This window comes from Solanum stenotomum, chromosome 11 (assembly GCF_019186545.1).
Source record: "Solanum stenotomum isolate F172 chromosome 11, ASM1918654v1, whole genome shotgun sequence".
In the NCBI taxonomy this organism is placed as follows: domain Eukaryota; kingdom Viridiplantae; phylum Streptophyta; class Magnoliopsida; order Solanales; family Solanaceae; genus Solanum; species Solanum stenotomum.
This window is the reverse complement of record NC_064292.1, coordinates 19,968,580-19,979,628: the sequence shown is the minus strand read 5'-3', so window position 1 is coordinate 19,979,628 and position 11,049 is coordinate 19,968,580. Positions and strand designations below refer to the sequence as shown.

At 36.3% G+C, this 11,049-nt stretch overlaps 1 protein-coding gene and 1 pseudogene across 1 annotated transcript; one reads left to right on the top strand and one right to left on the bottom strand.

Moving 5' to 3' along the window:
• Positions 1–788: 788 nt before the first annotated feature.
• Positions 789–1,829, bottom strand: LOC125845736 (uncharacterized). The gene is made up of 2 exons (XM_049525270.1): positions 1,354–1,829; positions 789–1,158 (listed from the first exon to the last, which is right to left on the bottom strand). Exons 1-2 carry the CDS (start codon positions 1,827–1,829, stop codon positions 789–791), a joined length of 846 nt encoding a protein of 281 aa, XP_049381227.1.
• Positions 1,830–3,777: 1,948 nt separating this feature from the next.
• On the top strand, positions 3,778–10,633 carry LOC125844590 (polyadenylate-binding protein-interacting protein 11-like; annotated as a pseudogene).
• Positions 10,634–11,049: the final 416 nt, after the last annotated feature.

The following is an 11,049-nucleotide window of genomic DNA, read 5'->3' as shown; positions in this document are numbered from 1 at the left end:
TATTAATCATATTCCATGATAAATAGGATAGTTTTGACTAATTTTAAAAGAAAATCTAGAATAGCTAGTAATTTTATTTGAATATGCTACAACAAATAAGTAAATTGTTGTGCTTTTCATAGCAATTGCTACAATTCTCTACATCAATTAAACGAGTTGTTATATTGTTTTACAACAATTGTTTAAATTTCTACAACAAGCATGAAAATTATTATACTTTTCTTAGCAGTTGCTGAATTTTTCTACGGAAAAGTAAGTAAGTTGTTGTACTTTATATAACAATTGCTAAAATTCTCTACAACAAGTAATAAAGTAATAATAAGAATAGCAATAAAATCAAATATGCTCTCACAATCAAAATAACAACAATTAGTACCAAAATAGATAAGATCAAATGTGTTCACAAATAATAACAACAAAAACAACAATTAGTACCAAAAAAGATAAGATCAAATATGTTCACAAAAAACAAGAAGAACAAATGTGTTTTTATGCAACATTTCGCTCGGAGCATGTAGTCCTCTTGTGACCAATTCTTTTGCATAAAGAACATTTATTTTTCTTCATTGAAAATGATTCCTCGATTCCTTTTTGTCTTTTTGAGGACCTTCTTCCAACCTTGCCTGTCTCAACAAATGGAGAAGATATTTTTTTTCTCTAAAATCTCAATAGGAACTTCCCAAGTTTCTTCAGATGGAACCGGTTTAATTTCCTCCACATATGCAATAAGGTATACCTCTATTTTGTAATACGAAGAGGAGTACTCATAAATGCATCTCCCATAGTCATCACCATATTGGCATCGAAGCGCTGCCTGGCATGTGGACAAGGTACTTTGTCAATGTCAAAGACTTTACAAGTACAAGTTTGGCTAGCAAATCAACTGTTGCAACTTCATTATGACTGGTGACAATATACTTATAGTTGACAGTTTGATGGACCAATAGCTTGTTCCCCAGATTAATATTTTTTGCAATGTCTTTTTCTATCGAAGGGACGAAGATGGTTAGTGCATTAATGAATTTCATACGCCTCTCATGAATTTTTTCTGCAAATCGCCTGTTTATTGCATCAAATAGAGCAGTAATGGAATATTCTCTTTCATCAAGAAACATTGAGTTAACCGACTCAGCAATATTTGTCGTCATAATATTGTACCTGTAACATATAAGTGTCCAATAATATATTATAAGTATGCGTTTATAACTGTTGTATGGTTTTTATAACAATTGTTGCATATTTCTCAGCAGGTGCTGAAATAAGTGCAACAGTTACTATAAAAAATTACAGCAGTAGGTATAAAAAACTGCAGTAGTTATACCAACTATCAATAATAACTATAATAAATTTTACCTATTTCCGGGAAAGATTGCCCTGCTCCATCGGTGAAATCCAACGCGTTCAAGATGTATGGCAGCCTGTTGAACCAAATCTCTTATCCGATTAAAATGATCACTGAACACATCAATATTGTATGCTTTTGCCGCCTTATAAAAGTGGTAGACAACACTCGCATTGTGAAAATTGTTTCGAATATTTTCTCCTAAGTGCCTCATGCAACAACCATAATGAGCTGAATGAAATACAATTGAAACCATATTTCTAATACTTTGATGTCTATAAGAGATTATGATCAATTCAGGAGTATCAAGTACAAAACTTCTCAATTGCTCGAAAAAGTATCGGTAGGAAGCATCACATTCAGAGTCTACTACGCAAAATGCCACCGGAAAAATATGATTCTCCGCATCCTGTGCAACAGCAGACAACAACACACCACCATATTTACTTCTCAAAAATGTCCCATCAACAGCTATGACTTTTCTCATTTGTGCGAAACCAAGAATTCAAGCTCCATATGCCACAAAAAAGTACTTGAACCTGCCATTTTCATCAATCTTCAACGCCGTTTTACTTCCCGGATTAGATGTCCTAAGCATATGACTATACGTATCAGTCACTCCATATCCATGTTCATATGTCCCTCTTACCAAAGACTTTGCAATCTCGCTACCCATCCAAACTTTCCAATAACTAACCTTGCATCCCAATTCAATACGAATAGAGTTTTTCAAATCTTTTGTAGATGGACCTTACCTTCGGGATATCTATCTTTGAAGTATGCTCCAATGACTTTTGCTGTGGCGTGTGGATTATGACTCGTAAGATGTTCCGAGCCACATGTATGCATTTTTTCATACTTTTTAATATAAAAGCTATCATAATTTTCAACTTTCACCGCTCTTAGCCACCACTTGCACTCAAGATGCTCACATTTGACACAATACACTGAACACGAATTAATTACCTTCTTCAATCTAAAATCTTTTTGACATAAGCAATTTTCAATGCAATATCTAATTCTTGTTTATTCTTAAACGACATATCTTTGTAAAAATCGGTTCCATCATCTTGAGCATGACTGCATTAAGTTAATTAATTATCAGCTAAAGCAAAAATTAATTAAGTGTACAAAGAGGATGAACTTTTAGAAATAAGTAAATTTATGAGTTCATAGTACTTGCCTATCAACGACTTCACCAATAATGGGCAATCCATTTCGAACTTAAGGAGAAAGAATATATTGACCTTCACGCTCTTCATTCGGAATATTCATATTCATCCTACCACATTCATCGTTCAACACTTGTTGGTCATCACATAAATTATGATTCTCCACCAATCTTTCAACCATGTAGATCCTTAAAACACCTCTAGGTTCATCTTCCAAATAAGTACTTAAACTAAGTTGATCATTTATCTTAAAAGCAGCCGTCTTCTGCTTTTCATCACAACTATGCAGATAAGTGATCACAATATCTTCCAACTCACAATTTAATTTACAACAAGTAATGATTTTATTCGCAAAATCATCATATGCAATATCTTGATGCACAATCATCGCAATTGTCACGGGCAATTCTTTACTCTTCCAACGCCAAATATAACGATTGTTGGACTCAACCCATTCACCATTACAATCAACTGGTACTACTATTCTATCTCCCATTAATGATGTTGAAGATACCTGAAAATATTGTAACTTAGAACTAAAAAATTGATCATACAAAAAATTATATTAAAATATCACAATTGTTGTAAGTTATTCAGCAACTGCTGAAATATATATAGCAGTTACGACAATTTATTCAACAACAACATTCAACAATTGTTGTAAATTACTGAAACAGTCATATCAGTTGCTGAAAATTAATATACATCAGTGACGAGAACAATAATATAAAAATCAAATTTTTAAATGAATAATACACACAAACAATACTATTAACTTGTCAAAATGATTAAAAATTATCAGTTAAAAAGTGATTTCTAAAGTTTAGACCTTTTCAAATCACGTGTTAAATTAAAATTTGAGATTTTCCCTTCTCAAATTCTTCAAATAAGAAATCTACAATAAGCTACAACACCAATAAAAGAAGAAGAAGAAGAAGAAGAAGAAGAAGCGCTAGTGATGAAGATTAGAAGCAAAAAAAATGTGAAAAGAGCGAAACGTTGGGAGAGAAAAGAAAACTGATTTGGGGGTTTTCCTATTTTAGAAATTAGGGGTTTACTTAAATTTGGGTGAAAGTGTAAAAACAAAAACTTGAGGACCTATATAATTATTTTTAAAAATTAATTAAAAATTTGTCACCTACACTTAATAATTAAAACTAGAGTCACTCTTTTTACATTTCTAACACTTTTTTGTCACCTATTATTCATTACTATAGCTACACCCACCTACGTAACTTCCTCTCTCACCAACACTTACTTTTGGGTCATTCCCTCTGCCTGTAACCCGCATTCCACCGGCGGCACCATAGCCACTACAGTCACTACTGCCACCTACAAGACCTGGTCGGGTAAGTAGCAAAACCAACACCAGGTTCCTCTGTTATTCAACATTGCCTTACAGCAGGTTCTGTCTTTGCCTTGTATTTAATTTTTCTCCAAGCTATAGCCTATTCTGATAGGCTTGTCTCCGGGTCAGTGTTTGTACTACATACTGATTTTTTTCATTATAGTCACCTGGAAAACTCAATAGAAGCTATTGATACTTCTAGAATTATTGGATTCACTCGATAAATCAAAATCGGTTTTTTAGATTGATGTTGATTAGAATTAATCCTATTATTTGGTATGATTTGCCACTAATTTTCAGTTTGTTACCTGCTGCCCATAGGTTAGGGTAGTTTTTGTGGTTATATTGGTCGAAGTTTGAGTTCCAGTTATTGGTCGGATTGTTATATTTACTCCCTGTTTTTACCTCTGCATCATTGATTCTGGCCTGTAGTTATAGTTCTAGTGTGTGATTCTTGTCTTTAATTCTTTCATCCTTAGATATTAGTTTTACCTGCCTGTTCTTGCTTGCGTGTTAGTAGTGTTTTTAGTGTCCTTAGGTATTAGTTTTACTTGCATGTTCTTGCTTGTGTATTAGTAGTGTTTTTAGTGTCCTTAGGTATTAGTTTTACTCGCATGTTCTTGCTTGTGCATTATTAGTGTTTTAGTATCCACCTTGATTAGTTTATATTTGGTTAGTAGCTCGGGTAAATGATGGTAGACTAGGGTCTTGTTCTTGGTCGGGGAAGGGAGCGAGAGCCAGGGTGGGGTAGTGGTGGGGGTGGGGGTTAAGGGAGCCTCTAGGCTAAGACTAGGGTCTTAGAACATAGGGACTTTATCTGAAAAGTCCATAGAGCTAGTGAAGATTCTCAAGAAGAGGAGGATTAATATAGCTTGTGTCCAGAAAACCAAATGAATAGGTGCTAAGGTGCGGGAAAGGGACGGGTATAAGTTGTGGTACACAGAAGGCGTGAGAAACAGGAATGCAGTGGGAATGTTAATAGATAAAAAGCTTAGGGAGCAAGTGGTAGAGGTTAGGAGGGTCTACGCTAGGATGATGATGATTAAGTTAGTCACTGGAGGGTCTACTTTGAACATTATTAGTGCATATGCACCGCAAGCGGCCTTGGACGAGAAGGAGAAGAAGAGCTTTTGAGAGATTCTGGATGAGGTGGAGTGAGGCATACCAAACACTGAAACTTTTCATAGGTGGAGATTTCAATTAGGCATATCAGGTCATCCTCAAGGGGTTATGAGGATGTGCATGGAGGCTTTGGTTTCAAGGATAGGAACGACGGAGGAGTCTCATTTTTGAATTTCGCAAGAGCCTTTGGATTGATGGTAGCCAATTTGAGTTTCCCAAAGGAGGAGGAGCACTTGGTTAGCTTTCGTAGTTCGGTAGCCAAGACTCCCTTTTGCTCCTTAGGAAGGGTGATAGAGCTCTTTGTAAAGACTGTAAGGTTATCCTAAGTGTGTATCTTTTGACCCCAACATAAGCTCCTGGTGATGAATTTGGAGATCAAGGAGGGGAGGACGAAGAGGGTTGTGGATGACTGACCGAGGATTAAATGAGGTAGCTTGACTATGACTAGTGCCCTAGAGATAGGGGAGAAGTTGATGGATATGGGAACTTGGGGGAGTAGAGGGGATGGAGACAATATGTGGGATAAGATTGCCAGCTGCATTAGGGAGCTGGTTAGAGAGGTGTTGGGTGTCTCGAGACCGATGTGGTAGGCATCGAGGGGATTGGTAGTGGAATGGAGAAGCACAAGGGAAGGGGAGGCAAAAAAAAGGGGCCTACGTGAAGTAGGTGAAGAGTAAGGATGAGGATGAAATGCGAATGAATAGGGAGAAGTATAAGTTGGGTTGGAAGTAGGCTAAGATAGCACTTACAACGGCAAAAACAGTAACCTTTCAACGCTTATACACCAAATTAAAGTAGAAGGCGAGGATAAGAAGTTATACATGCTAGCCAAGGTTAGAGGCGAGGATAAGAAGTTGATGGTTTTAGGAGAGGTAGAGGTAGACAGAAAAAGTATCAGGGAGAGGTGATTAGACAGGATATGGTGTAGTTGCGGCCTACGGAGGACATGATCTTAGATAAGAAGTTATGGAGGGCGGGAAGTAGGGTAAAAGGTTAGTAGGTAGGATTGCTTTGTCTTGGTGCCCTTACTAGTAGTCATAGTGCTATGCTTGTAGTCTGATGGTAGTATTATTTGGTTTAGTACTGTTCTACTATTAATAGTTGCTTTGTCTATTACATATTGTGTCTTGTATTTTCATTATGTATTTTTAGTCTTTTTTGTCTTGAGTCGAAGGTCTATTGGAAACAACCTCTCTACCTCACCTTTGAGATAGATGTAAGGTTTGCGTACACTCTACCCTCCTCAGAGTGGGTGGGAATGCACTGGGTATGTTGTTGTTGTTGTTGTTGTGTAATTTTGCTTTTACTTTGCACTCCAGTAAATTCGCTTAAATTGTTTGAATACCATATTTAAATTTGCCATAAATTCAGCAGGTATTCCAGTGCATTGGGTCAGAAAAGGAAAATAACATCAGATTTATCTGCTTGCACCTGGAAACCAAAAACTACTATGGTGTAAGTGCTTTACAGTTCCTGATTCTCCTTTCTTGGTGAGATAAAGTGCAGTGGGAAAATTATATAAGAATAACGCAATGATAACAAGTTTTTACAAACAAACAAATGACAACCTAGAACAACAATACAGCGGACAACCAAGTTATTCCAAATAACCTCATCCTCCAAATCTGCCAGAAGAAAAACTGTACATAAAATTGCTTCAGTCTTCCTTTGTAATATAAGTATCACAAAGTAAACTAACTGTGATAATTGCTCAGGAAACTAATGTAAATACAGACATTATTGTATACATAAAAACAGTTACATTTAGTTCTTCTTCCACCCTTGTCTTGCGTTTATAAACCCTAGTAACTCCAGGTCTAACATTCAGAAAGCTTATCATTACTTCAACCTGACTCAATTGCGAGAGGACTTTTGAAATCAATGATGATGAAGTTCTGGATTACTTCAAGTCAACCTCATTCAGTTTTCCGTGCTCAAGTTTATATATGATTTCAAATCGATGAACATCTCTTTATACCATAACAATTGTTTTCATGTTGCAGCTCTGCAACAGTATGGATACCAGATATAGATTGTAAGGGATCAGAGCTCCCCACAATCGATCCCATGTCACTATCTTTATTGGGTACCTGAGGCTTTGCAAACATTTCCCTCATAGCCGCAATCAGTACTGTCAATTATGAGAAAATGGATGCAGGTGGATTATTAAGTGAGCTTCCCTTAAATTGTGCCCATGTTTGTATATCTTTTTATAACTGGTAGTGTTGATTTTTACCAGATACCAACAATAGAACACCATATGTAGTCATTGAGGGCGAAACCCTCTATTCTATAGAGGAGGTCCGGAAAACACAATTCATCTTGGAAAAAGCAAGGGGCATTCCACCACATTGTTGTGTACCACTTATAGCAAGGCTGATAGGGGATATTGAGAATGCATGCTATTATGGACTCACGTTTTTATATCCAAATATAACATGGCGTCCTCAACCTTCTGTTCCGGTGCTCGAACTTGTATGTGTGCTCTTTACTATACATTATAAGTATCCCAGAACTTGTGGTGTACTGGCCATTAATTTTATGAAATTGCATACAGATTATTAACATCTATGTTTTGAGAAGATAAGTTTTTGGCTTTTTTGGTTGTCAGTTGGAGAAACATATGTTTAATGCTTGCGAAGCTCTTAGTGAAATACTGGGTGATAATTCACATTTGCTGGATAAATGGTAGATTTTTTTGCTCGTCATATAAGTTTTTAAGTTTTTTTTTTCTATCATGTTTTACCAACTAAGGTCGAGCTCTTATTTGATTGTATTTTTTGTCAATCAGGTATAGCAAAAGTTACACGTTTCCATCATATCTGGATGCCAAATTGTTTGGTGCAGCAATTGTTATGCAAAAATGTTTCGTAAGTAGTTTAACTGATCTCTCGCTCTTGCTATTGCCTATTCTGTGAAACTCATCCTAGAATTTCCCTACTTCCCCAAGTCCTCATTTCTTCTCGTGTTAATCTTGTGATAATCACAGAGTAACTTAAGCCTAGTATACGGCAATGAGAAAGGTGATCGCTTGTAAGGTTGATAAAACATTATGGGAAGAAGCACAATTTTCCTGTCTGGGAATTATTCCTTTGAGATTCTTGAGCAGGGAGAAAATTGGTAGGAACTGATTGAAAGGAATAACAATTTCGCAGATTATTAACAATTTCAGTGAATGTTAATTTTGTGTCATGGAATGTGAGGGGCCTCAATGATCCGGGAAAGAGGCTGAAAATAAATAATATGATGTACAAATGGAGGGTAGATGCTTACTGTTTCCAAGAATACAAATTAAAAGGAAATATAGAGGAGATCATTAAAGACCTTTGGGCCAACAAAAGGATAAATTATGTTCAGTTAGAAGCAGAGCTACTAGAGGGGGGCATTATTATGCCATGGGACAGCAGTGTTTGAAGGGTGAAATATTTGAGATAGAGGCTTATTGTATTACATGTAAGTTCTCTGGCAAAACACAAGATTGAGGAGATTGCAAAAAGGAAGGAAGTGGCATAAAGACAAAGATATTGTAGTTTTAAAGTGAAGGGTGTTGAGTTTCTTTTCACTCTTTCTCTACCATTTATTTTGGAAAATGAAATCTTCTCTGTTTTATTTCTTTTTTGTAATATATCTACGTCCGTGAGTTTGAGCTGATTAGTGGAGTTTGAGTTGTGCATGCAGAAGAACAACGGCTATGGTTATGGAAATAGAAGGATGAATACCCAAACAGGCACTGCCCAAAGGGAAGATGTTATAAGCAGGACGGTTTATGTATACGACATTGATCATTAGGTAAAAAAGAGAGGCCCAGTGTTATTGTTAATTGGGTTACTGCACCTTTATCTTTTTTATTTTAATAATTCTGTTTCTTCTGTTGTGTAGGTGACTGAAGAGCAGCTCACAGCACTCTTTCGTGGCTGTGGACAGGTGGAGATCTATCCATTCTGTCAAGTTTCTGTACTCATTCTGCTTATTGTCTTGTCTTTCCAATTATGTTGAGGACCTGTTTTGTTTCCATATATGACTTAACATTAATGTGCTGAAGGTTTTCGATTATCGTTTATATGGTGATGCCAATTCTGAACTTCGATTTGCCTTCATTCAGTTTGCAGAAAAAGGTAGGTTGACACATGATTATTTGTTTACATATTCTGGCTAGACTATTAGGGCGCTTGTTCTCTAACATCACATTTTCCCCAATATGTTATGCAGAAGGTGCAAGTAGTGCTCTGAGTCTTGCAGGAACTACGCTTGGGTTTTATCCCGTGAGAGTACTTCCTTCCAGAACTGTGATTGGACAGGATAATCCAACCGTTCTTCCAAGGGTGAGGAATTGTGGCTACATTTAGTTTACCTTTTGTAACAATGTCTTGGGAGTGCCAAATGCATACTTAGTGTTGCTAATACTAAATTTTTCACCTTTTGTGCTGATGTTAGTCTGAAGATGAAAGAGATATGTGTGCTAGAACTGTATACTGTACAATTATAGGTAAGGAGGAATTTTGGGTTGATAATTCACTCTCTTGATGTACATCAATGAGGAAAATATTTACGACTTGTATGTTTGTATGAAGCAGGTCACTCAAGCAGATGTCAAGCTGTTCTTCGAGTCCTTCTGTGGACAGGTTTGTTGCTGCTCATGTAACAAGTCTGACGTGCTGTTCCTTCTTAAAATCCTAAACTCTATGTTTTTGTTTTTCTTCTCTAACATAGTTTTATTGCTTGGGGTTGCGTGGTGACTATCATCATTCAACTCGTATAGTTTTTGTTGAGTTTATCATGGTAACTTCCATGAGCTTCTGGCTTTATGGCTCAAAGAGGGTGATAGACAACTATTTAATGCTAACTCCTGATCTGTTAGTATAAATTTATATCTTATTTTTTGCGATATGAGGCAGGGATCTCAGTATTGTTCGAATATATATGGCATTTTGAGGAGGCATTTGAATTTGGAAGCATATCTTGATAGGTTGCATGCGCAACTAATCTTACCACTATGGCACAAATGTAAGTATTCCCTTGATAGTTCAACTCGTGAAATATTTATTTTGAGAATTGTAATTAATATCAATTTGTATTGAATGCTCATGCAGCTGTCATATATAGTGATGACTGGAAACAGGATCCTGAGTTCCTTGATAATTTGATAGATTCTAGAATTGGTGGAGGTACAGCTTATGTCTATTCATGCCGATCTGATAAACAACACTTGTTACGGTTGGACCAAGGAGAGTACGCTTTGAAGGTTAAAATAAAAGCGATAGAGGTAAATTTTTTTTAAAATCTTCAAGAACCTTTAATAAAACAGTACATATGAATCTAAAGTATGATGAACAAGAGGAACTCTACTATCTTGAACTCTTGCTACATAAGTCTTTCATAGATTTATGTGGGTATGGCATCTGGTGTGAGGGGATTAGAATGACGCCTACGAAAGCATTTCTGGTTCTCCCTTTAATGAAGAAGGGGAGTCTATTTTCAAACATTGAAGGTATCTTTCTAGATTTTTTTTTTGCTTAACCAATTTGAAATGCTTTGCCCTCTTATTTTCCATATTATGATTGTGCATATTCTTAATTAAACACAAATCAATAAACTAGAGAGAGCTATCTTCCCTTAGCCTTGCTCATAATGCTCTTAGACACATACACCGATAGTTGTCTTGTATTAGGAGTATTACTCTCTATGCTCTGCACGACTTGTAAGTGTATAAATACACTATGATGTACTCTGTATTTCTTCATCAGCTAATACAGAAGCATTACGCTAGACATTAGCCTCAGATTTCTCATGGTATCAGAGCTTTAAGCTCTTCTTCCGCTATAATTCTTGACTACTAAAACTCTGTTTTAGAAGCCAAATGGCATCAGCCTCCAACACACTCTCAACCTCCTCACTTCACCATCTCATTGCTTCAGTCTCAATTAAACTCAAGCCCTCAAATTACCTGATATGGAGGACTCAAATGTTGCAGCTTATCCAAGTCATGAGACTAACATATCTCATTCGGGATGAACCAAAAACAATTATCACTGAAGAAGACACTTTTAGCAGCGACAAAAACAGTG

Bases quoted from the DNA above. Each gene is read 5' to 3' on its own strand.
- LOC125845736 (XM_049525270.1), bottom strand. From the start codon at position 1,829: ATGAGAAAAGTCATAGCTGTTGATGGGACATTTTTGAGAAGTAAATAT. The intron at 1,159-1,353 runs GTAAAATTTATT...TATATGTTACAG, and splicing joins GCAATCTTTCCCGGAAATAG to GTACAATATTATGACGACAA.